Below are 25,999 nucleotides of genomic sequence, written 5' to 3'. Positions count from 1 at the left end.
ACCCTCCCCATGGGGTTACCCGTGGGGCACAGCACCCACCCCAAAGGCACAGAGGGGCAGGGGCGGGTGGTGCAGGGCACGCAGTGACGGTGCCGTGTCCGTGCTGTTACCCAGAGCTGGTGCTGCCCACAGCGTGCCCCCGGCTGGTGTCTGGGTGCGTGTCGGGAGCGAGGCGCAGTTTGGAATGGTAATCAGCAGAACGGGGGCTTTGTGAGGCTTCCCGGAACGGCTGGGAAATTACGGCTTGCTCCGCGTTGCCAGAGCCTCCGACACAGGCCATTAAGCTCTGTGTGCAAGCCAGAAAGTTGAATCGTTCCTGGGGATTTTACAGGTTTCCAGGTCTTGGATCCAAATGGGTGGTTGTACTCGCAATAGCACCGATAAAGCCAGGCTGTTTGTAGGGCTTCTCGGGCGTGTTCTCCTTGAGAAGGTCTCTGCGCATGAAGTTATCGCAGGCCCCGCGTTTATCTTTGTAATTGCAGCTGTCAGGGGGAACTCTTGCACTTTGGGTTATTTCCCAGGGGCTGTACTGACACCAGAGCTTCTGGAGGTGTGGAGCAGCATTGGGGTGGTGTAGAGTCAGGGCTTGGGGAACGGGGGGACAAAATATCCTAGCGGCCACACCATTTGCATGCCAGATGCTACAAGAGAGCAAACAGGAACCCTGGAAGAGCTGAACTGGAGCAAACGTGCCCGGTGCTCGCCTGCCCAGCACCTCCCAGCGAATGGACAAAGCCTGGAGTTGTTCCTTAGCGAGATGCCTCTGTTAGCGGTTGTCAGCCTTTGCTGTGAGTGCTTGTGGATGCAGTACGTTGGCGTGATGTGATATAAAATACACACCCAGTGTATATTTTTAAATGGATAAAATGATTTTTCTCCTATGGCTCCGGATGTCGCCATGACGAGCAAACCAAGAGGGTATCCTCTAAAAAAATCAGGATGCTGTGTGTTATTAGTTACTCAAGAGAGTGCTATTTAACACCATATTTCTAAAAAATCAACAATAAATTGACTTAAAAATTAAATGTTAGCAGAAAGCAATACTGAAATATTATTTCATCTGGTGGCATTTAATTTTCTGAAAATTGTGGCTGTCCATCCACTTTATTTTCCAAAGCTTTTATTTGTGTAGCTCTCCGGAAAAGGCCATTGTTCTGAAGTGTTACAAAATTAAGACATCAATACACTGTCTTGACGACGTTCCCTCAGACAAAAGCTTCACCAGCTGAATTGTTTCTGCACACGGTAGTGATGACAAATGAGAGACCAGCCCTTGCAGGGACTTGCACGGACCCAAACGCCAGCCTTACTCGGTGGTAAGAATTAATGCCGAAGTCAAAGCCCTCAGCACCTCATCTTTATTTTATTCTTTCTCTAATTAGCAGCAGTTTTTAGCAGTGCTGTTGGCAGCAGTTTAGTTGCCCTCAAATGAAGTTTGTCCCACGTCCATTTGGAGCGCCGTGGCAGCTCCCAGCTCTGCCAGCTCCTGGGGCGAGTCGGTGCCACCGGCGGAGCAGGGGCTGTGTCTGTGTGCTCTGGTATCGTGCTCCTCTGACCTGGGAAGGAAACCCAGCCTGCCCCTTTTTTGGCTTCTTCATGATAACGGGGCATGGCGCTTCTCCGTCTCACAGAGATCAGGGTAACGGGTGCCCAGCACCAAAGTTCTCCGCAGAGCGCTGACCCCGCGCGTGCCTGGGGACCGCTTCCTCGGGAGCAGTCAGCACTGTGAAGCCATCGCTTATAACCAGCTCCAGATAATGAGGTCAGCGGGCAGATTCCTCATCCTCTGGAGCAGCCGCGGAGCACAGGGTTTAACAGCACTCGGATGGTTTCGTTCAGGGGTGGGGGCTGCTCCCAAAGCCTCCCGCTCCCGGTGCTCGGGGTGCTGCCGGTGCCTGGCCCTTCTGTGGCTGTGGAGCAGCGAAGTTACCGCTTGCATCAGACAGAGCGAGCACAAGGGCTGTAAATGTAATTTATGAATCCTGGCTGCTCCTCTCCCCGTCTGACCGTTAAGCTGTCTCGCTCTCTCCGTTAATTGGACTCTGGGACGGGAGAGTTATAACGCGGGTATGCGCAGCGAGGAACACGTCTCGCTGAGTCTCGTTAAATTAGAGACTGAAACAAACCTGACAAACTTTCTGGTGAAGAAGAGTGGAGTTTTTATGCGAGCGATGCCTGGGCTGGGGGAAGTGGAGCGGGAGTTTTTGAGGCTGGCTGGGGGGGTTTCCTTCGCTGCCGAGGAGGCCGGCGCAGTTTCCGGGCGCATAGCGCTGGCCAAGTCACTTCGAGAACGAACTATTTATCTTACGGCTCCCTGAGCCCTCAGACTCCTCCCTCTATGGACCTTCAGAATAAATGCTGGTGCTTTTTAAAATGGAGCTATTGACTGGCTTTCCCCTGTCACGAGCAGTTAAATGCAGCCGGGGTGCTGCGTGCCACCCGAGGTGGCCGAGGGGCCGCTTGGCACAGCCCTGCCTCTGCTGCGCCTCCTCTCCCGGTGGTGCTGGGGGACTGCGGTGGGGCTGCCCTCCCTGCCCTGCCAGCCCCCAGCCTGCCCCCTCTGAGGTGAGGCGGGAGGGTGGGCATGGAGCAGTGGGAGGTCTGGGGCTGGAAAGCATCCCGGAGAAACTGGGGCACTCCTGCTTCACCGGGAGGCAGCGCCGTGCCACTGCCACCGAGCGGCATCGCTCCAAGCCCTGCCCTCCCCGGGCAGCAGACCAGTGGTGTGGTGGTCCTGCTGCGTCCTACCAGGTCCTACTGTGTCCTGCTGTGTCCTACCAGGTCCTACTGTGTCCTACCGGGTCCTACTGTGTCCTACTGTGTCCTACCTTGACCTACTGTGTCCTGCAGTGCCCAGCCATGTCCAGCCGTGCCCAGCCGTGTCCTGCAGAGCCCAGCCGTGCCAGCCCAGGACAGCCGGCTGGTGCAGCCCTCAGGGCTTTAATCTGTGCTGCACGAGAGGCATAAAAGACCTTGTGGCTTAATAAAAGAAGTTTATAACCTAGCAGGAAGCAGCATATTTACTGAGCCTTTACAACTGCAGTTGCGTCAGGGAGTGAAGTGGAGGCTGTAAAGCGAGCGCTTGGAGTGGAGGCGAGCACATCAAAGCCCGCGCGGGGAAGGGTGGCAGGGGGGAGGCGGTGGTGGCAGTGGCACGCAGGACACGGCTCTGGGTACCGGCCCCTGCCCTGCCGGAGCAGCATCTCCGTGTGTCCACAGGCACCAGGGGAGGTGTGGGCAGGCTGTAGGGTGAATATTTGGGCTGGTCAGACACTGTAACTGAAATAGAGTTGGTTGTGGTGGGTCGGAGGGGGTAAGATATCACACGCTGAAGCATTTTAGTTGAACCGTTTCATGCAGCTGCTTTGAGCAACACAAGCTCCTTATAAGCTGAGGCTGGTTTCAGGCACTCAGTCTGTAATTTTAACGCAGATATACCTTCTGTGATTGAACACCAAAAAGAGGACACAAAAACCTGGAAGTTTAACTTCAAGTGTGCTGTGGGAAGCCATCACACGAGATGCCATTCACAAATGAACACATTTATTTGCTTTGATTATATATTTCATTTTCATATATTTTGGTTACGCACTTCATCATTTTCCCAAGCAATTTGCAAAGCATTTAATAGCAGAAAGTGGCCGTTCCGGGCCTGGAGAGCAGAGTGCAGGTGAGTGAGGTGCCTGCTGCAGAGGGTCCTGCGCCCTGCCTGGTGCAGAAGGAACAGCTCCAGCCTCGGGGCCAGGCCCTGGAGCCCAGCAGCTGCCAGAGGCACAGCCGGGGAAGCAAACGGCACCGGGGTGGGCAGTGGGGCTGCCACCAGTCCCCAGGTCCCACTGGGCAGGGCTGGCTGCGGGCAGGCTCGGCACAGCAGACGCGGTGGAAGCGAGCGGGGCTGCCAGCAGAAAGCGCAGCTCGGGCTGGTGGTGCTGGGGGTGATCCGTGGGCCTGGGAGGAACGTGCGAATGAGCTCAGCGGGGCTCTCCTTCCCCAGGAGGAAGGTCGGCTGCAGCTACATAATCCGTGCATCTGTCTGCGGCGTGTCCAGCTATGCACAGCCTCCAGTGCTCCCGGTAGCGGTGCTGGTCTCGGGGCGTGCAGGGAGCCGTGCGTGGCGACCCCTCTCTACTTCCTCGGCCTCACGCAGCGCCAGGGCTCCAGACCCCAGCAGAGCTCGAGCAGCGAGCACCCGCAGCCAGGAGGGCTGCCTGGAGTGCTGCTTGAGGTGCCCTCCACCACGGGGTGCTGGATTTGCTGAGAACAGTCTGTTAGTTTTTTTACCAGGGGCCGTGCCTGCCTCTCCGTGCTGTTTGGGAGAGATGTGACATTACAATATTTGGCTAAAGCATCTTGGCAATTTAGCATTTATTTGTGAGAGTCAGCACGGAGGGTTTACTCATGTGTGCCTGAGGATTATGTTGCTGTTACATGAAAAAGAGCAATTAGCTCCTGGCAGCGGCTCGCTCTGGCTGGTGAGCGGCATCCTGCAGCTCTGCTGCCTGCTGGGGCAGCACCCACCAGGGCACGGGGCAGCGGGTGGCTCTCGGGAGCAGTTCTCCTGTTGGCAAACCCCAGCAGGGCCACTCAGCACCGGGCAGCCCTGGGCACCTCTCCGGGGTGCTGGGCACAGCCAGACAAGGCACAAAAGTCTCAGAGATTCTTGCAAACGGAGACCTTGGAAGAACTGGTGCTGAACGCTGATGTTGGAGCCTGGGGTTACAGAAAAACAATAAATAACCAGATATCAACGACAAACAGAACTGGTGCTCATTAGGTTCATGCAGTTTAAAAATTCCATCCCCTTGAGAAAAATGTGATTACTCAGTTTTCTGACAGCTGTGGCTGGAAGCTGGGAAGACTTTCCCAAGCTGGTTTGCATCACCGGGCGCCGAGCCTGTGGCAAGGACAGGCGCACACTGGCTGCTCTTCCCTCGGGTGCTCTCCCACCAACACCTGCAAGGGCACCGCAGAGCCTTGAACACCAAAAAGCCCACTATAGGGTCTATCAAATGCCGCAACAAGAGTGCAAACGTTAGAAACGTAGAACTTAGGAAATTGTACCCAAATGTCACTCGTTCTGTGGGTCTTCTGCCGATGCTGCTCCTTGGTGTGGCAGCGGGGTGCTGCCGGCCAGGCAGGCGGAAAGCTGCCAAGGAAACCTGTTTCTTATTTTTAACAGATCTTTAACACTGTGCCGGAGACCCCGCCGTCGAACTCGCAGCTGCTGCTATCTCGCAAGAAGAGCACGGACTCGAAGCCCCCCTCGTGCAGCGAGCGGCCCCTGACCCTCTTCCACACGGCGCAGCCCAACGAGAAGCGTAAGTGCTGCCCCTGCCCCGCTGCTCACGGCCAGCTGCCCATTCCTGCACCGCCACACGCAGCTGCCGTGGTACCGATGAGAGGTGCATCCTGTAAGAGGATAGTGCCTCGGTTTCCTGCGCTGTCGTGCTGAGAGGGAGTGCAAAGACTGCCTGGCATCCCAGGCTGTGAGCAGGGCTGGGGGGCTGCGTTGGCGCGGTGTAGTGTTGCTGCCCCGGCCCCCGGCGCCTTCCCCGCCTCACGGCCCCCGTCCCCGCTGTCCCCAGCTGCCGAGGCCCCGCAGTGTGTGGGGCAGAGCCCGCAGCCGATCCTCTCTGGACGCCCACGGGCACTTTGCCTTTCACAGACACAACAAGCTGAGCCAGGAGGTTCTGCATTTTTCCGCGGATTAGGTACCCCGGCAGTTTAAAAATGCTGGAGATCGTCTTTCCAGTTCTGTCACTAATTGGCTCCAGACACTTAGGTGAAGCAGTCAGCGTGCCCTCCCACCTCCCACGCTGCTGCCTCACCTTGTTCTGTCCCTGGCCATCCCCAGTGCTGCAGCAGGGGCAGGAGCCGGGCTGGCAGCGGGCACTGCCCGGGGCTCACCGGGGCGGTGAGGGGGCAGCGTGAGCCCCTCGCCCCCTCGCTGTAGCAGAGAGGCTGCTGTTTGCTTTCCTGACTCTCCAAACACTGGCGCTTCCCTGCCTCTGCCTGAGTTCCCATTAAGGTCCAAGCACTCCCATTTTGGAGGATGTCGTAATAACGCGTGGATTTAGGAGGCGGTGGTACAGATGTATGCTGGAAATGGCTGTACCCCAGCTGTCAGTGCAGCCCTGAATATCAGCATCTGCTTTGGGGAAATTTCAGCCTAATTAGTTTATTTGCTGATAACTCAGCAGATGTTTGGTAGATGCTGGAGTCACCTGGCTGCCAGGTCCTTCGTGTGCTGTCCTCAGCTTGCCTGGAAGAGGAACCGAGTTCGTTTATTTATTTCTGTAGCTATTTACCCTCAAGAGAAGCAATATTTTCTCAGCTTTCCTCCTGACGGTCTGCAGTCTCCTGTGTTTGTGGGCTGAAGCACGAGGGCTGGGGCAGGGGCTGGAGCCAGGGCGGCCGAGGAGAAGTAGCAGACGCTGCCCCTGTCCAGAGCTGGGACACAGAAAGCGCCCTGCTTTTGGGGCTCCCAAGCAGCACAGCTCTTCCTGCTCCCGGCCACAGCTGCTCCCGGTCTGGAAGGTGGTGAGAGGGCTGTGGGAGTGCGGCTCGCTCGTGCATCACGGGATGAGCGGGGGCAGCTTTCCAGCCATGCAGGCTGGCGGGATTTGTCCTAACCGTCCTTAAATGCAGCAAGGTGCCTGGGGTTATTTGGCAGGCGCTGAGCCTTCCCAGCGCCAGCTGTGTTTGCAGCTGTGCTGCTGGTGCTCGGAGGTTCACTCGCTGGCCGGGGTCTGTGCCTGAGCCGCCTGCTCTGCCCGCCCCACGGGGAGCTGCTCCGCGCAGGAGGGGCACAGCTGGGTGCTCCTGCCTCAAAATCCGTGCCAGGAGAGGTGGAGGGGGCTCAGCAGCCCTGAACACAGCAGGGGCACCGGCCACAGGACTCTGCTCCCCAAAACAGGGGCATGGCGAGATCTGAGAGCCCCAGTTGGAGCTAGGCATGTCCAGAACTGAAGCAGAGCGCACATTTTTTTAACACCGAGGGCGGTTTAGCCATAAGAAGGAGCTAAGTGGGGCAGTGAATTTCCCATTATTTGATATCTGTTCTTTGGAGTACAATGTCTTTCTGAAACTTTCACTGAGATTCATCATACAAAGCTGTGCGTAACGCAGAAGTTATCATGTTCAGCACACAGGATCACGCAAGAGAGCAGATTAGATAATTACAATGATAATTTCACTGTTAAATGCTCACATTTTTGCCCACAACTGACCTGGGTCAAGTGTGAGCCAGGAACCGAGTGGATATTGTGCAACAAGCGGGGTAACACAACAATGCACTGCTTTGGTCCTTAGCAGGTTTTCCTTCTAAGCGGCGTTTTGGCCCTTTGCTCGTGTTTTGTTATGCAGGGTGCTTTTGTCATCCCTTCCGTGGTCCCTGTGAGGGTTATCGAGGTGCCCCAGAGCTGGGTTCCCAGCCACGGGGCGCTGCTCTGGCACCTGGCATTTGGGACCTCTGCATGGGCGGTTTTCGGAGCCGCTCCTCTGCCCTGGCGGTGCTGTGGCAGCTTGGCTGCCCTGCTCCCGGAGCTCTAAGGACAAATTAAGTACCACAGCAAAGAGTCCTTCACTTAAGCTGTTAAAATCATGAAGCAAAACACAATCCCAGCCTCTTAAAAAGGAGGAAATAAAATAAAGGCATGGTTTCCGATTCTGCCATTCATCTCCCGTCCTCTGCAGATGAAACACTTCCAGTTCCTTGGCTGATAGCGACTTTAATTCAATGTTGGCTGGTAGCTGCGTCTGAGATTACACAGGCAATTGACACTGATTTGTGAGGCTTACAGAGCTTATTTTCGGACTTCAGCCTTGGGCAGAAAATGTTTGGAAACAAGCGGACGTCGCGGCCGAAGGCTCTGCAGGCGCAGCTCTGTGCTGCCGGGGCCGGTGTCGGGAGAGGTCGGCACAGCCAGGGGCTGCCAGGCACCAGCCTAGGAACCTGCACTGCTGGGTGCAAAGAGCAAGGACTGAGGTGGATTGGCTTTTTTTGGAGGGGTTTAGGTCCTTTGGCAGGTGGATTTCTCCCTTATTCATCTGCTGGCTGCTCTGTCCCCCGGTCAACATTTGGAGAGCCCAGCCTCTGCTTTTCTTCGCTCTTGCTTCTCCTTATCTTCCCAAACCTGCTGCTGGAGCTGCCCGGGAACCGTGGGCCAATAAATATCTTTAAATTCAGCACTCCGGGGAAATCTCTCTTGTTTGTGAGCCTTTCTGACGTGGTTTAGGGAAAGCACGGCTCGTTGTTTGATCCGCTGTGTGACTCATCGCTGAAGAGGTCGCCTGTGTTTTCCTTTTAACGCCACAGAGGGTGGCAGCCTGGAAAAAAATCCAGCTGGGTGCATCACAGGAACAGCGGAGGGGACAGAGACGTGTTGGAGATACCTGCTCCCCTGTCAGCTGGTTGGAGATCAAGATTAATGACAGGCAATTTCGGGAACCTGTTTACATCTGTAGACACGAATATCACACCCTTGGCTTTCTGTAATCTTTGGAGGATCACCTGGGCTGAGCTTGGGCCCTCCTGCTGCCCGCAAGCGCTCTGGTTGTGCCCAGGAACCAGGAGAACTCGGTGACCCCGGGGAGCGAACGTGACGAGGAGCGTTAGACTTTGCTCCTTGCCCTGGCACCCAGGAACCTTTGGCTCTTGTAATCTTTTTTTCTTTGAAACGGTGGCAAAGGGCTTACACAATGCCATGTTCCCCTGTCCCCGAGGCAGCACTGCTTCCAGGCTATTGCACAGAGACCTGAGGGGTTTCTCTCTGCTCAGGCTTAACCCTCCGCATAGCTCAGGCTTCCTCTTGCTGTTTATCCTCTTTTAAACGTGCACAGGACATAGATGAGTATTGCATGTTGGCCTTCTAATGCAAGTAGATGTATATATACGTATAATTTGAAGGGATTGAGAACGAGGGGTCCTTTATTCCTACGTGTTTTTCAGGAGCAATTTGATCATATTGGTGTGCACAGGAAAAAGAGCTGGGAGCGCTCAGAGCAGCTACAACAAAATGGAGAGGGGAGGAGAGCCCTTCCCCTTCCTCCTCAGCCCCGTCTGTGACAAGGCTGTGCTGGGATGCTGGGCACGGCCAGAGAAGGCTGAGAGTGGTTATTGTCACGTCCTAGGCCGAAGCATTGCTGTGCTGAGATAAACTGTAACTGGGTGATCTGTCCTTTCCCCCTTCCGAAATGTTATCCTAGCCTCTCACACAAACGTTCGGCCCTGTGGTTGCTGATTTCAGTCTCAGAGACATTCGTTCCTGTACACAGCTTGCATTCTAATTTTTTTCAGGTTATGTAGCACTTTGGAAATCTTTGGGAATATAAAATATTAATGCCTTAAGAGAAAAGAATTCTTTAAAATATCATTCATTTAAAATGTATTTGCATCAATAAAAAAAAAAGTGGTGTAATAATTGTCTATGGATGTACAACACAGAAAACGTGGCCGTAAGCTAAGTGGGGATCTGGTGGGATCGTGCCCTGCTTCCAGGAGGGCAGGGATTATTAATAGGATGCCATATGCCTTCGCAGCTGTATGCTCTTTTTTAAGCAATAGCAGCTATGTGTGGTGTCTGATGGTCCTTGGGTTTCGGTGTTTTTCAGAGGAGAACAGGAACAGTATCATCAACTCCAGCCTGGAATCCGTCGTATCTTCAAATGCAAACAGCTTCCTCAACTCCAACAGCTCTCCCCAGCCCAACCTGAACTCAAGTGATCTCGAACTAGAAGTAATTAAACCCAACAGGCCAAATTCACTGTAAGTACGGTAGTAATTAGTGTTTTATAGGCTCTCCGTCCTTAATCTTTAATCAGGGCTGTTTCTTACTCTGAATCCCAGCAGTTTGTGGAAGAAAACAATTTAACGTTTTAATTTTTAATGGGCGCCTAGCATGTGTCCTGCATTTTTAACTCTGCCTAAGTGGTGGGATTAGTGGCTGCGGGTTGGGTCTGCTGGTGAGCTCAGCCCGGGTTATTTTGAGCACGCGGGATATTTTTCAGGCAGGGCTCCGCGTTGCTGTTTGAACTGCCTGACCCATCTGGAGATAACTCCAGCAAACACAAAGGACTTTTCTTCTGAGTTAAATCCTATGACTGTTGTCAGTACAGTTGATCTCCAGCCAAATCTGTGCCATTGCTTCTGCTATTGCTTCCTTCATCTGGAAAGTTCAAGGGAAAAAATAGCGACCTTAGCAATGACTCCCCGGGGACGGCCGAGTTATTTATGAAGTCCCCTGGACTTGACACAGCCGAGCCCTCGCACCAGTGGCCGCTCTGCTGCGGGGAATTTCCTTCCTGCCGCGGCCCTGCTGGGCCCCGGCGCATTTTCCCACAGAACCTCCCTCCCCTCCCGCACACGCCAAGAGCAGACACGGTGCCGGTGCTGGTGCCGGTGACCCTGGCCGTGGTCCCTGTGGTTGGTGGCAGGGGATGGGGTTGGGGATCCGGGGTGCAGTGCCCGTGCCCCTCAGGGGGTCTCATCCCCACGGCGCTGGGACAAGTGAAGGTAGGTGCATGTCGGCAGTGCCCAGGCGGAGAAGGGCTCTGGGTTTCGCCCACCAGCTCCATCTCTTTCCCATCACACTGCTGCCCTAAAACCCTGCGTGCAAACCCAGCCGACCTCGTGTAAGCTGAGCCCACCCGGCAGGGCGCTGGGTGGGCAAAGCAGCACCCGCGGGGCAGGAGCCACGGTCAGGCCGTGAGTTGTGTGCCCTGAACCGAGGTGGGATGTGCGGGTCTCGTGCCCGTGCTGCTGGTGGAAGCCCTGGAGGTCGGTCACATGCCGTTGCCCCCAGCAGGATGTTTTTAGTTTATTTGTCCTCCGAGGGAAGAAACTGATTTGACTTGTCTCGTTGGGACTTTAAAGAATCGTTTGCCAAATTTGCAGTTTTTTAAATTCCAAGAGTTGCTCTTCCTAATAACTTATTTTTTAAAGAAAGTCGTAAAGAAGCGCAGCAGAATGAACCAGTTCAGGCCGTGTGGGGCTCTGGGGACTGGAGGCATCCTGCTGTCACCCAGAGCTATGTGAGCAGACTGGAGCAGAACCATTTGCTTGGTGTCCATAAGGGGCCTTGACACTTGTGCAAAGTGAAGCGGAGCCTAGCAGGGTAGCCCTGGCAGCACTCCTGCCTCTGGCAACGTTTGTGGCATTGGGCATTTTCCTTACATCCAGTGATTACACACACACAAATGTGCAAGCTTTTAGTCAAGGTCGAGCTAAAGGTTAAAAAGTAAGTCTAAAGTGAATACCTCAAAGCAAATGTTTTCTTCTCTATGACCCCAATTATGTAACTCAAACGTCTGTAATCCAATATTTCAATGAGAAATGAAGTGTTTGACTTCATTTTATTTTCCTTTAATGCTACGTATAGATGTCTCTTCAGCCTCTGTGCCTGCTTACCCATCAGCCTGCGTCTGCTCCGCACGAGCCCATGCTGTTCCCATACTTATCTGTGCTGCTGGGGTTTAATGTTTGCTGAAACGCATTAGTTTGTCTTTAAATATTTGCTTTTAACCTAATTTGTAGTCCCATGAAAATTTGATTGCTGTATTTCCTCTGCAGTGCTGGGGTGGTTAAACACCCAGATCGTTTCCACGTGTGTATTTGTAGCCGGCTCGAGCCAGCTGATGGGGCTCAGCCCCCACGCGGCGTCTGGGGGGGACCGGGGGGAGCAGCGTGTGCAGGGGGGCTGCCGGGCGTGCTCGGAGCACACGTTTTCAGACAAGTAAGGGCTTGGTGCGAGTGGGTTTGGTTCCACAGCAGGGCTGTGGGTTGGTGATGGTTGGGGTTGCCCTGCTCTGCTTGGGGAGGTCACCGGAGTCACTCCCAGCCGCGGTGACCCCCGTACCCAGCCCATGGAGGTGCAGGGCTCCTCTGCCCCGTGCGGGTGCTGATGGGCAGAGGCGAGGAGGAGGAGGAGGAGGAAGAGGAGGAGAAGTGCTGTCTGGGCAGGAGCTGTGGCTGTGCACGGGCTGCGCTCTCGGGGTCGGGGCGCGCAGCCTGAATGGTGCCAGTGTCCCGGCGGCGTTGTCGCTGCTGCCCTGCGGCGCTGCACAAATAATGCCTGTATAAAGCCGTCCCTGTTTCTTTAACCAGCTGAGTAATTTCGGCTTTGCAAAGCCTTGGGCAGCTCTGTACGCTGAAGTCGGCTGCTATTATCTGTTAGTGCCGTGCGAGGGTTTCCAGTGCTCCCCTGTAATTACCGGGCCCACAATGCGGAGTTGGGAGCGTGTCAGGGTGCCTCGCTCTCCGCGCCCCTTCAAAAACCCTGCCAAACCCTCTGCCAGTCCCGTGAGACCCATCGTTGAGCCCAGCTTCAGGAGTTTGTTTTTTTTTCCTGCATTCTTCACCATTTTCTGTAAGATTTTGGCCACGGGCCAGGGCTGTCCCATCTCGGGACCCGCTCAGGAGGAGCTGCCCGGCCCACGGCTGCAGCAGCTCGCGGAGCTGGCAGAATTCAAGAATTCAAGCCCTGCAGCTGAGGAGCTGTAAAATTCCAGGTGTGAGCAGGCCGGGAAGCCCCGCTTTCCTTCCTTAAAGAAAAAAGGATTTCTTTCTGAACAAGGCACTCTTTGAGAGTACCAGTAAAAAAGGAATCCTGGATTTGGTGCTTCCTTCCCTAAAGTGACAACAGCAAAGGTCAGGAAATTAAAAACTCACCCAGACCAGAATTTAATTTCTTTTTTTTTTTTTTTTTGGTGTCTGAAGTCACCAGTGGAACAGACATTTCCATGCAGGCCATCATGCACCAGGGCCTTTCTTTTGCTCTGTTCTGCCACTGGGAGATGGATGGGTTTGGTGCCTTTGGTCACCGACATCTCTGGCCCTCGTGGTGGGCACCCAGCCCCTCAGGGCGCCAGGGCACCCAGCTCAATGTCTGTGTAAGCTCTCGGGGTGCTGCCAGGAGAGGCTGCGTTGGTTGGAAGTTTGAGCTTCTCACTGAGCTGCCTGTTTGTGTCAAAGTAAGGCTGTGAAGCTCCTGCTGCTCTCAGCGCAAGGCTTGCTGGAGCAAAGACATTAGGGCTGCAGGTTTGGGGGATGCCTTGTTTTTGTTTTGCTGCAGTGAGCACCGGTACATTCGATGTACCCTGTGGCCTTGCAGTGTGTGATGCTGAAAGTTTTGAATGCCGTCTGTGGAAGCAGAGAAGTTGGAGCTTTGTCTCCAAAGCTTCTCGGCTCGCCGGCAGATGCTGGTGCGTAGCTCAGCTCTGCTCCACGCGGGGCTGAGCCCAAATCCTGCTCCTCAGATCCTCCCAGGGGTCCCTCCCAGCTCTGGTTGCTCTCCCAGATCTCTGCACGTGAGCGGGGCCGGGTGGCCGTGCCGGGCGCTGTGCGAGCAGCCTGCATGGGACACGCTCTGCGTGCCACCGCCGTCCTTCGGCCGGGGGAACTCGCTCGTTTCCAGGTTTGCCTTCCTCGGTCCTGGCCCTCCATCGCGAGCCAGGAGGGAAATTGTTTTGCTGCAGGGTGAAGGCTCTTCCTTCCCAGGCACCAATCAGGGTTTTACGATGGGAATGCGTTTATTTATTAGGGCTGGTTTTATTTTTATGGAAAAACTGCTCTGGGCGGGAGTTGTTCTGGTGAGTCAGCAGGGCTGCTGTCCCCTGCCAGGAGCTGTCGCTGCGGCCGCGGGCACGAGGGACCAGAGCTGGCTGTCTGCTGCCACCAACGCCCCACATGGGGATTTGAAAAATTTTCTTTTAAATAGGCACTGATTTTCTTTACCCTCGCCATTGCAGAGAACTTCTTCCTTAGGAAACATGACAAAACAAAAGCCAGAAAAGCCTGTATTTCTAGCACGGATAGATGCTTCAGCTGAAACGGGGAAAGTTTTCAAACACTGTGTGATCACAGAGTACATAAGACTAAGAACGTTTTTTTATTTTTAAATCCTTAAAAGCCAGCACCTTGCTCTGGTGACCTGGTGATGCACACAGGAGATGTGAGCTGGATGGAGCAGCGAGTGTTTCGGTCTGCTCTCTCATCCTAATTTCTTCTTGTGCGTGACAGTGGTGAAGGTGGGGTGAGGCCAGGTGACTTTTTGCCCTGTAACTAGATGGGCTGGATTTTTGCATCACGACTTCATGAAGTCTGTCGGCCTGCTCAGAAGTAGGAGCATGCAAACGATGTCCAGGAGGCTTCTGCCTTCTCTCAGAAGGGGAGATTTGCATCCCAAGCACGCAGGCAGGATGGTCGGAGCGGGTGGGAGAGCACCAGGAGCTTACAGCTAGCCCGGGTGGTGCTCGCCCTGGCCCCAGGCATCCCACAGCCACTGCAGCAGTGCCCCTGCTTCATCCCCAGCCCCGGGGGGGACCATGCCGTGCCGTGCCGTGCTGTGCCATGCCGTGCTGTGCCATGCTGTGCCATGCCATGCTGTGCCGTGCCGTGCCATGCCGTGCTGTGCCCGGTGCTCTCCTTGGAGCACTACAAGCAGCACGTGGCTCCCCGGCTCTCTGAGTGGTGACAGGGCAATTCAATCTCAGGGCTAATTTTAGCAGCTCCGTGAGGCTGTCCTTTCGGACGGACACCGCAGCTCCAGCCATTTCTGGCGGGGGGCAGGGAGAGGCTGTCCTCACGCGCCTCGGCCGCGCTGGGCATCCCTCCCACGCTGGCCCCCTGTCTGCTGGCATGGCAGCACAGGGCGAGCCCGGCTGCGGCAGCCAAACACGAGGTCTCCAGAGCAAGGCTGGCTGCTCAAAAATGCTGCCTGGTGAATCGGGAGAGCCCTGGAGAAGCCCCCTTGGCTTAGGACCCCCACACAGGGAGCGGAGGCTGCGGCTGGGGCTGGCGGTGGGCGAGGGTGGAGGCTGAGCGTGGGACTGGGGGCCCTGGGGGGAGCCTGGGGGAAGCCAGGAAGCCTGACGAGCAGGAACTGCGGCGATTAGAGCCGGGGGGAGTCGCAGGAGGTGTGGCAGGAGGTTTTACCTGCGCAGAGCAGGCGCAAAAATACACATTTTTCTGTGGGGCGGGACGGCGCTGCCTGTTGCGTGCGGGGATGGCTCCAAAAATACCAGGCACGGAGCTCGGGGGAGGCGCAGCCAGCAGCCTCCTTGCCTCGGCCTCAGGAGGCTCAGCCCTGCCCGCAGGAGGATCCTCCTGGCTTTGCTTTGCTTGTTGAAAAACCTGAGAAGGCATCTGCACAGCAGGGCACGGGACGGGATCCCCTGGGCTGGGAACTTGGCTGCACGCACAAGGAAACGCCAGAATTGGAGTTGCCTCAAGGCCCTCGTGCCCAGGCAGAGCGTCCGTGAATCCTTTGTGCTTTCCCTCGGAGGATGCGGCATCGTGCCGTGCTGGGGCTGTCCCCCAGGGGTGGCTGTCCCCCAGGGGTGGCTGTCCCACGCAGCCAAAGGGGGGCTTTGTGAGCACTTTGCAGCTGCTGCCTTGCTCCTCAGCTTTGCAGTTCAGGGCTTGGCACCTTTCACATCCCTTCTAGGGTTCGCGTGCCTGTCTGCGTGCACTGGGTTTGTGTCGGGGTGATAATTACAGAGCTCCCTGCACAATATCAAGGCCTTTACCAATTGCTCCTGGAATCGGCTTTTTATGTGCGAACCAAGCCAAAAATAATGAACGTTGAAAGAAAAATTACTTGATGAAGGAAGCGTAGTCTGCTGCGCCCTCAAAATGGAATAATTGTGCTTATTTTCTCGCTCGCTTGTTTCTAAAGGACCTGCAGGCAGCGGGTCTTTGAGGTCTGTAAGGGTCATTCAGGGCACTGGGGTTTCTCCTGGGGTGGTTTCCCCAACAGAGCTGCTGTCCGTGGGGTTGGGCTGAGCAGGGCGTGTGGATGAGTTCCTGCGTTAGGGCCCCGTAGGAGCGTGCCCTGGGGAGGTGCGGTGGCTGAGCGATCCCAATCCTGTACCTTCATTGCCCTGGGGACTCCGGCCGTAGGGAAATGGTAGCTTTGGGAAACTTGGATTTAGTCGTCACATGTCTGTTTGCATTTTATTTTATTTTCTGATTGACCAAGTATGGCGATTTCTTGCCCTCCGTGGATATGGAAAGAAATGAGGAGCAGATCTGAGGTCCAGTGGTCATGAAAAAAATAGCCCAGTCAGTGTAAGGAGGAGAGGCCACTCCCATGTGCTTCTGATTTACAAGACCGGAATAAATCTTCATTAGGCGTCCCAGTTAAAACTTGAACTCCATTTCTCCTTCCCTTCCCAAAAACGAAAGGCCTGAGAGCCAGGAGCATCCTGGGCGTATTGAAGGGCGCAAGGTGGTGCTTGCTGGAATAAATAACCTCCTAACAATGCAAACAGCTGAGCAATTACCAGTTGTAACACACGTAAGCAAAAACACCCAAGAAGTAAATGGATCTGTAAATGCTGCTGGGTCCTTGCAGAATTGATGTCACTTTTTCCACTCTGAAAAATAACCCCATAAACGTGACGCAGCCTTATTCAGCAGCTCCGCCTGGGCAGAAGGCAGCAAAAATAGGGGCTGGGGGGGGTTGGATTAGTTTTAACTTCATGAAGATGTCAGTAACAGGAGAGAAGTGAACTCGTTCTGTGCTGTGCTTCATTAGTCAAGCTATTGTCAGAACAAATCCTGCCTCCCGCGGGAGCTGTGCCACCCCGCTGCCAGCACTGAGACCAGCCAGGTGTGAAGGGCAGCGGAGGCGGCGCCGCTCCGAGGAGGAAAACTCGGCTTTGGGATGCCGTGTGAAGCTGGCAGCGAGGAGAGCCTGCCTTTATTTGTGGCAGGACCCCCCAGAAGGCGCGCAGAGAGCACGGGGAGGTACTCGCCGGCTGTGAATGCCCGGGAACTCTTTACAGCTTTTATTTCCTTCGCAGCAGAGGAGCTGTGAGCCAGGGCTGGTTCGTTTTCCGAGCAGTGCCTGACGAGGCGGCGGAGCAGGGGCTGTGTGCGAGGGCTGCGTGAGCACCGCGGCCCCGGAGCCCTGCCTCTGAGCCAGCCGAAGGCGTGAGGTGGGAGAAAACTGCCCACGAGAATGGGGTTATTTCCGATAAACCACAGAGCCTTAAAAGGTTTGTGAGCCAGTGCACCCTGTCACAGCAGATATTTCCCGTGGGTGCAGCGGTAACCCGTGGTTAGGCGGTGACAGTCCCCACGTCTGTCCGCTGCTGCCACAAATGCTGTCATTTCTGCCTTCCCAGCTGAGGCTCGTAGAGTGCTCAGCTGCGTTTTAGTTTCGTTTGTTGTTTTTTTTTTTTTTTTTTTTTACAGATAAGGGGGGTATGCTACGTCGGGTGCCTAGCTGGCCAAAAAGAGGCCAGCAGCAGCTCTTCCCCGTGCCCTGCGTGCTGCGCTGCGACCTGCAGCCCCAATGCAATCCCACCCCTCCCGCACCGGCACTGGAATGGCAGCTGCTCGGGGTGTTGGGTTTCAGGCTAGGGAAATGTCTGAAGTCACCGAAGTCACTAATCCCCACACGGGTGTCGGGTGAGTCGCCGGGGTGCAGCGAAACCGGCCGGTCTTGCTCGGGAGATGCGCGTCAGTCACTGCTGCATTTTCACACCTTTGAAAAGTGAATGACGATGGTTGGTAGCGATGGTGTGCTCCTCAGATAGTATCTGGCTGACTTGGCAAAAAGAGTTGACATCCCTGTCCGCTGGGTGCTTCTGCTCGGGGTAATAAGGAGCAAAACGTGTGCTGAGAGGGTCGTGCCCCAAAGGTTTGCACGCAGACCCCCAGAGGCAGCGGCACGGGGAGGTTCAGGGCTCTGCGCAGGGTGGTGCTGCCCTGGTCAGCGTGTCCTGGTCCTCTTAAGGCTCTGGGAGCCATCAGGAACATCCACATCGAAGGCCTCTTCCTCCTTTTCCCCCCTCTGCACTACCTCCTGCAGCCTCCTGCTGCGACTGTACGAACAAATCCTGCCTTCGCTGCAAAGCCCCATTAGCCCTGGGCTCCGAGCTGCAAACCTCCGCTCGGGAAACACCACTGCGGGATTTTATTTCCCATTTCAGACCTGCAGGTCAAATTTGCACAGGTTAAAGCCCAGCGGGCCTTTCTCAGCAGTGCTGCCCTGTGCTGGAGGTGTGACGCTGCCGGGTGTCGGGGACCTCACAGCGCTTGGGCACTGGCAGCTGTGCTCATCCTGCTGCCTGCAGGTGGGCAGAAAGGTGCACGTGCTGCCGAGTGCCTACGGGTTGTTTGCTCCTCTTGTGCTTTTCAAAGCCCTCTGAGGTTGGGGGGGAGCTCCCCGTGCCCCCAGCGCTGCGGTGTGGGGCCGTGGGAGAGGCTGAGCCTTGGAGCAGCGACCAGCCGGGAAGTTCTGAGCTTCGGTTTCCTTCTTTGTTTCTCGGGTCAGGCAGACAGGTCAGAATATTTCTGAAATAATCCCTTTGGTCAAACGATGTAAGCGAAGCGCGGAACCAACGCGCTTCGTGATCTCAGGCTGCATTTCCCATATATTAATTCCCCCGTGCTGCTTCAGAAGGACGGGCAGAGGTCAGGAGGTGCAGGCTGCGCGATGGCTCCAAAATGAAAAAAGGAAACACAGACTGAGGTCAAACCGGGCAGGGACCGGCAGGGGGAATGCCCGCACATCCCCGCGGGCACGGGCTGGCTCGGGGCTGCGGCTCGGGGCTGGCTGCGGGTCACTGCCCGTGCCCGGGGACACACCACAAGGGTGGCACCACCCGGGGACAGGGGCAGGCGGCTGCCGTGCCGTGTCCGCCCGTCCGTCCATCCGTCCGTCCTCCATCCGGGGGGGAGAAACGAGCCCTTAACCTGCGTGACCTCTGCAGTTCCTCTCTCGTGCTCGCTCGCAGTTGTTTTCCAGAGGCTTTTGTGGCTCCGCTTTCTTCTGCTGCCGTTGTTTATATTCGCGAAGAATAATGGCAACTGGAGGTGCAGAAGGCACCGGGGCGGGTCCCACCCTCATCCTGCCTTCCTGTCAGCCACTTGGGGACCGTCTCTCTGAATGGCATCTCTGGGGCTTTTGTTTGAGCGATTTTCTTCTCAGTCAAGCAGAGCTGTCCCTGAGGAGCCCGTGTGCTTACCCGCTCTCCCCCAGCCTGGCATTCAATGGTAGCTCGTCGTGAAAAGCTGTATCTAAATTTAGTTTTAAGATACTGGACCTGTCCTGTCTGTGCTCGTGGGCTGAGACTGGGCTCTTACACTCGGCCTGCCTGGTCCCCACGGGGCTGTGGTGTCACGGAGCTGCTGTCCCAGCGGCTGCTCACAGCGCGTCCATCCAGGTGGTGCCACGGCGCGCAATTATCGCAGCTCTCCTCCCTCAGCACCTCCTGGCACGGCTCGTGTCTCTTGTTGGAGTTGTGAGGTACCACCACGCTGCTCCTGGATGGGGGAAGAGCCCGTGGGAGGCTGCTCACGGCCCTGCAGATGAGCTGCTGGGGGAGGAAGGCTCTTCGAGGTGGGCACTGCCTGGCCCTGCGGGTACCCGGCAGGACGGCAGAAGCACACATACAGCATCTGGTGTGGGTCTGGGGTGAAGTGAGCCCAAACGAGCATTGGTTCCCTTCTGTTTGGGGTCATGGGAAGTACTACAACATGAGAGTGAGGCTAGGGACGAGGTCTCCGTGGAGGCTCACTGGGTGGCACCATGGGGTGGGCACCGACCCGGCTGGGGCTGGCACGGAGCCCTGCTGAGCAGCAGCACCGTGCGCCCTGCTTCGTCCTCCACAGCTGCACCAGTGCCAGCAGCACTGCCCTGTGCCCACCCCGTGTCTGTGGGTTGGGTGGGGGATTTGGGCAGGCGGCCCCAGGGGCACAGTGCTGTGTGGCTCGGCCATGGGGTTGGCCTGGGCTCAGGAGGAGCAGGGCTCGTTCACCGCTCCAAGCAGGAACGCGGCTCTCCTGGTGTTCCTGTTTGAGAACAGATCCTCAAGTTCCCAGTCTGCTGCTTGGCTTATTCCAGATGACATAATATTCCAGCTATCTCATGACTTATTTATTTTTTTTGGTTCAGGCTGTTATAAGGGTGGCTGTGTGTTTTTCGCAAAGCAGCTTTAACTTGGGAGTCCCGGACTCTGCCTGCAGTTCGGAGCTCCGTAAGCTGCAGTGATTCAAGGGTCTGGCAAACATCTTCAAACCCGGTTCATGAAAAATACAAGCAGTATACTCAGTAGACTCCACAGATAAATGTGGGGGAGGCCCAGTTGCTGATGGCAATACGATTTAGAACTTGCATGTATCTAATTCACACGCACGCATGTGTATTTATCTGTATGTATTTCATAATTTTTTTCCTAGGTTGTGTTTAAATAATCCTGGATTTATTTTAGAAGCATTTGTGTGCTTCCACGAGGTATTTTCAGATACGTGTAAAAGAAAGATGCCTGTAGGCCACAAGAGCGGTCATCTTGTTTTGGGAGGGCAGAGGGAAATTACAAACTTTCGTTTGAGGAGGGATATTTACGGCTGCTTGGTCGAGAGGAAAAGTCCAGCGCTGAAAGGCCGCCAGCTTTCCCAGCATCTCTGCTCCGTGGGCTTGTTGCTTTGGGCTCGCAGGAGGAAAAGGTCGAAGATGGATGGTTTATCTGTTTTTCTGCTGTGTGGGCTTTTCATTTGCCCAAGACTTTGGCATAACAACTTTTCAGAGCTTTAGCTCTTTCAGTTTTCAGTTGGCTCCTGGACTAGAAACTTTCCACAGATTGAACTTGAAAATTTGGCCAAATATTCTTACAAAGAAAGTCTCCAGTTTTGTGGCTAGCCCCATGTGAACCATCAGTCATACGTCAAAATATTTTCTGCATGGTCATCCATTACAGCAAAGATAATCTGTCGGGTCAAGCCTCCTTTTCGCTAATGCAGGCAGAAACCTCCCTTCCTTTGCTCAGCAGGAATGAAGCATGTGGTTGCTTTGAATCCGCAGCTTTGGAGTTAACTGGAGCCTGCTCCTGGGGACGTTACTGCCTGTGCAGGGCGTGCGGGCCCTCGCAGATGGACAGACAGACAGACAGACAGACAGACAGCCTCTTCACAGGCTCCTCTCCCCAGGCCTCTCTGCAGCTCTTTCCAACCTCCCTCCTGCTCTCCGCAGCTTTTTGCAGAGCTGCCTCCCAGGAGACTTTTCAGAAGTTTCTGCTTTTGAACTGCGCTGCTCTGTTTATGTGATTTGCTCTGGGAACATCTAAGGGTGCTTCTCGCAAACTGAATTAAATTAGAATTGTACAACTCCCTCCAAGAGATCTAAAAAAGTGCCTTTGACTTCAGCATCACATATGCTTAAAAGACAGCTTTCTTGAAAGCCTGGGGAAGAAAATACAGACATTGCACTTTCATTGCTTTCTTAATTCATATAATTAGTGTGGAGATAGCTGCATAGCTGTATTTTCTTCAAAGAAACTGCCTCAGACAAATATTGGCTAATGGAAATTTTACTTTCAAATAAAGCGGTATTTGAAAATACATTAAGGCCATTGTGGGGAAATGGATGCAGGAATCAAAGATGCTACAACAAAGCCTTCCCCGGGGCAGCTAACAGAACAGTGCGTGTGCTGTTAGGAGCTGATGGGCAGATCTCAGACTCATCTTCTTGCTTTCTTTCTCGCCTTTTCCTCTCCTGCCTTTCTCCTTCCCTCTCCCCTCTGGTTCCTGGTTCGGGGTCCCGGTGCAGGGGCTGCTCTCCCGGCCATGCAGCACTTGCCCAGCCCAGCCGGGTCCATCCTGCACAGCTCGGCTCTGCCTCCAGTGCCTCTGCTCGTGCTGGGCTGGGGCTTTTGGGCTGAGTCTCACAAGCGTGATCCTAGCCAACAGTTTTATTGAGCCAGCTGAAAGCAAAATGGCAGTAAATTAGGTCTCTCTGCCACCTATAAACGTCACTAGAGACAAAATATTTAGAAAAAAACACAGCTGAATGCATTCTTTGGTTCCTCTTTCTGCCGGCGGATTCAATTCAAAACCAAGGATGCAGCCTAGACTTTCCCTTGTAAAAGCCTTTTGATGAATGTGGGACTGCTTTCTGGAGGCAGCGCCGCTTCCCAGCCGTGCCACACAGACACAAAACGGCCCCGTGCTCCCCGTGCTCCCCGTGCTCCCCATCGCCAGCGGCCGGGCTGCGTGAGTGGGGTGCGGATGGGGACCACCCCCGCGGGCGGCCGTGCCCCTCCTGAGGGATCCGATTTCTCAGCAAAAAGCTGACAATTTCCCCCCCAGGGCAAGGGGGGGGAACAGGGCTGCTCAGTCACAAAGACATCCTGTCTCCCTCTGAAAGAAGATCCTGGTGCCTAATTAACTTCATAAATTAGCCGGAGCAGTAAGGCCGCCACTTCGACATGAAGCGGAGGTAACACGATCAGCGCGGCCCTTTCTGCCGCCGTAAGGGATCCTGCCCACCGATTAATTGGCCCTCGCCCGCTTTCCGTCCAGCTGCATTCTGGCCGTGCACAAGCCGATGTGCAGACACTGTTGACAGGGCTGTGCTAAGCTGGGAAATTATCGGTAGCATAAGAACCGCGGCCAATTACTCGCCGGCCCCCGCGCGCTGGCATCGCTCCCCCTCCTCGCCCTGCGCCGTGCCGCGAGGCTGCTGGCTGGGCTGGGAGCAGCCGTGGGCATCCTGAGGGGTCCCAGCTGGGTTCAGCGGGCAGCAGGGAAGGAAATCCCAGGGGAAGGAGCGCCCGTTCATCTTTTGTTGTTGTCTGTAGAAAAGCACGGACGGAAGCAGCAGGAGAGGAGAATCCCCTCTGCGGGTGGGAGCGGGGAGAGGAGCGGGAGCCCTCGGGCACGGGGAGAGAGAGCAGAGGGCTTCCAGCAAGCACATGGAGCTGTGGCCTCGCCAGGGAGCTCCCAGGGGCTGGGAGCTTTCTGCCCTCTCACAGCACAGCTGGGGCATCTGTGCGGTGGTGCTGGTGGATGCCGTGGTGGTGGTGGCAGTGGTGGTGGTGGCAGTGGTGGTGGTGGCAGTGGTGGTGGTGGCTGCCACGGAGCTCCAGCAGCCGCGTGCCTCCCATGCTCTCCGGTGGCACCAGCCTTTCGGGGGGCAGCGGGATGTGTGCTCTGCCTCCCCGATGGCTCTGCAGGAATCCACAGTCCCACAGGGTTCCTGCAGGCACATTTATCTCCGTTTGGAGGCCCAGGGGTTCCTGAACCACAAACAGGTTTCTGTTTGACAAAGCCAAGGCTGAGCCCATACTGTTGGTTGAGGACCACAAAGGATCTGGAGCTCTTGCAGCCCATACTGGTTCGCTCTCCAGCTGCTGCTTCTCCAGGTAACGACACCAGCCAGTCACCCCGTCACTGCATCGTCTCTCTCCAGCCTATCTGTAGCTTTTCGGTATGGGAGCCCAAGAAGTGGCTTAATATTTTTTGTCTTCCTGTTGCTTTACTTGTGGTTCACATGCTACAAGTTGCTTTTCAGGCTCTTTGCAAGAGCCAGACTCTTCCATGTGCGATGGTGTAATACTAATGCGGGGTCAGCACCTGCGGTCTCCATCCCTACAGGTGTCCAAGACCTGGTGGGCGACTCCGCCAGGGACACAGCAGTGGGTGCATCCCTCAGGGGAACCCGGGGGAGCACGTGAAATGTCCCAAATGGAAGTGCAGAAACAGCCTACCAAAAAACAGTGAATTAAGTGTGTTTGTCTTCGCTGTGTTTGATTAATGGGAAGGGAGAAGAAGCTGCATCTTCACCTCGACTGCCCGCAGAGCTGCTGAGGCTGGTCAGTAGGCTGGGAGGTCGTGGCACACTGACCTGGGGGCTGTGATCCCCCAGGGACTTCAATTTCCTTCGTTTTGCAAGAATCCCTTATGGTAGCCGGGCTGGCAGATGGGAGAATTTTCTTTCCTGGGGGACGTAAGATGGCAGTGGATGGAATGCCAGATTAAAATCAGAGCTTCTGGAGGCCTGTCGAGTTCTCCTTAAGTGTGAGTACAATTTGTTGGTGACTAATGCATCTAGACTTGCAGAATTACCTCATGAATTAGAAGCAGTGGCGTGGTGGAAAAGATGTGACTATGATGCTGGCTCCTGATTTACCAGCACTTCCCTCCTAAACTGCTCTTTGGCTTCCTACTGGCACAGCACATCTTTTCTATTAATACTTCAGAGCTCAAACACAGTTTGAACGCACTTGGTTCAACATGAAATCTGCTGGCTTGACTGTGAGGTCTGCTGAGAGCCTTCTGAGCGGGGAGGAAGCAGGGAGGGGTTATTTGTGGAGCAGAAAGCGCAGCCTCTGTGCGAATGCAGATCGGGGCTAGGTGCCACCAAGGCCCTGGAGCCGTGTTAGCGTGGACCCGTGCGTTCCCCATGTCGCCTGCCTTCCCCGTTCCCATCGGAGCAGTGGCGGGTGGGTTGGTGACTTGCTGGTGGCACTGCTGATTTTTGGATGTGAAATTGGGCTCCCATTGAGGAGCTGCTCCTTACCAACCCAGCACGGTGCTCCCACCACCTGGACGCCGTCGCTGTGGACAAAACCTTCCCACGGGCTGTGCCAGCGTCCGCCCGCTCCAGCAGGTTCCTCCCGCGGTGCCTCCCTGCGCTTAGTCATGCTGAACATGCATCCATTGCTGATTCTTTGCTTATTCACTCAACCTTTCTCCAGCAGTAGCATCAGTCGCTAAGCTGCATGCCAGAAGGCTGCACCAAACCAGCCATGTCATTGCATCACTGTGAAACGCTGAGTATAAGCTGTGTTTGGAAATGGAAACGTCTGTTAAGTGGGACAACAAAACCTCCAGCTCTCCTCCCCAAAGGCAGAACTCTTCCCAACCTCTCTTCTTATTCAAGTGGAAAAGCTGTTAGATGCTGTATGACGTTCCTAAAGCAGCCATTGCATTCTCTCTATGGGAAATAAACCAAGCAGCAAAGTAACAGGACAAACCGATGTGCTGGGTGTCTTGAAGATTACAGAGAGACACTTCCAGATTACTGTAAAGAAGATCACGTAAGCCGTGCTCATCGAGACAGAGGAAGTAATAAATTGAGATGTGGAAAAGTCCATGCTGAAGAAGCTGAACTGTTTTGGACCTATTTGGTCAAGTGATGTTGCCCACAATGTATTCTGGCTGCTTATTTCCCTAAGTCTCATTGATTTGCACCCGAGTTATTTATACAACCAGCTAACTCCTGAGAGAATATTACCGGAGAGAGCTTTGGCATCATTTTTCTTGCTTTTAAAGCACCAAAGAGAGGAAGAATCCTACCAATCAGAAGCCTGTGGGCTCATGGTAATGTACAGGATCGTGCTTGGTGCCATCACTAACCTGCAGTACAGCCAGAGCCTGGGGAGCTGCTCGCTCAAGCCCACCTGGCTCTGCGCTCCATGCTTTGCTGGGATGTGCAGCGCTGCATGAACTTCATGAGCTTCTCTGCCCAAAGCTGCCTCCCATTTCTTTTAGGCAACAGAGCCGTGTCCACCAGGGAGCTGCAATCTTGGCCTTGTGTTAGCAAGTTTAAGAGCCCTGGCATTAAATGATGCTGTAATATTTTTTTCTGGTTAGCTTTGAGAAGAGCTTTGCATTGAGCAGCTTTGTTTTATAGGAATAGAAGATCGAGGGGTGGGTGGTTCTTGGTTTAGTTTCGTGCAGTCAGGTACCGATAACGTCAGGATGGGAATATTGTGTTTATTCTTGAGGTGATTTCATCAAAGGGCTTTAGCTCATCGGTAGACTGTGCCCATTCATAGATGTTAGATGTTCTGTGCCAGAAATAGCCCTGAGTTCCACAAAAATAAACAAGTTGTAAACATTTTTTAAGTGGAACTGGTGTCCTCTCAGCCAAAAGAACAAAGCAGCAAAAGCTGTCTGGAAACCCTGCTGAGAAGAATTCTTCAGCCCTGTAAATGCCTGCAGGACTTGAGAAGTGTAAAGAAAATGCCAGAGACAGTCCGGGTAGGCAGACTGCTGAGAACGGGGGAGAAAAGAGAGGTAAGAGAAGGGGGTAGAAAAGAAGTTCTTTAGGTCCAGCAACTGGAAAGCAGAGCAGTATCTGGAAGCAAGGAGCGCTGTGTTTTTCGCATGCTCAGGCAACAAGCTGAGCTTCGGAACGGAAAGCCAAGATGTGCCACAGCCACGGGAAGCGAGGAGGAGGCTTCGTTCCACTCATCCCTGCTTGGTTGT

The 25,999-nt window shown here is 54.8% G+C and overlaps 1 protein-coding gene across 7 annotated transcripts in view; it reads left to right on the top strand.

Annotated features, from left to right (window-relative positions):
• ARHGAP26 (Rho GTPase activating protein 26) overlaps nucleotides 1-25,999 on the top strand; it is a 120,739-nt gene that overhangs the window by 83,203 nt on the left and 11,537 nt on the right. For 6 of the 7 annotated variants that reach the window (XM_068698117.1, XM_068698120.1, XM_068698115.1 and 3 more), the window contains 2 exons: nucleotides 5,180-5,318; nucleotides 9,613-9,766. In XM_068698117.1, the coding sequence (XP_068554218.1) occupies nucleotides 5,180-5,318; nucleotides 9,613-9,766 (293 nt within the window). Of the gene's footprint in view, nucleotides 1-5,179; nucleotides 5,319-9,612; nucleotides 9,767-24,483; nucleotides 25,109-25,999 lie in introns of all 7 variants that reach the window. The other variant, XR_011101376.1, reaches the window with a different exon arrangement.

This window comes from Anas acuta, chromosome 14 (genome assembly GCF_963932015.1).
Source record: "Anas acuta chromosome 14, bAnaAcu1.1, whole genome shotgun sequence".
Lineage (NCBI taxonomy): Eukaryota > Metazoa > Chordata > Aves > Anseriformes > Anatidae > Anas > Anas acuta.
The sequence above is the reverse complement of the archived record's forward strand: the minus strand, read 5'-3'. Positions and strand labels throughout refer to the sequence as shown.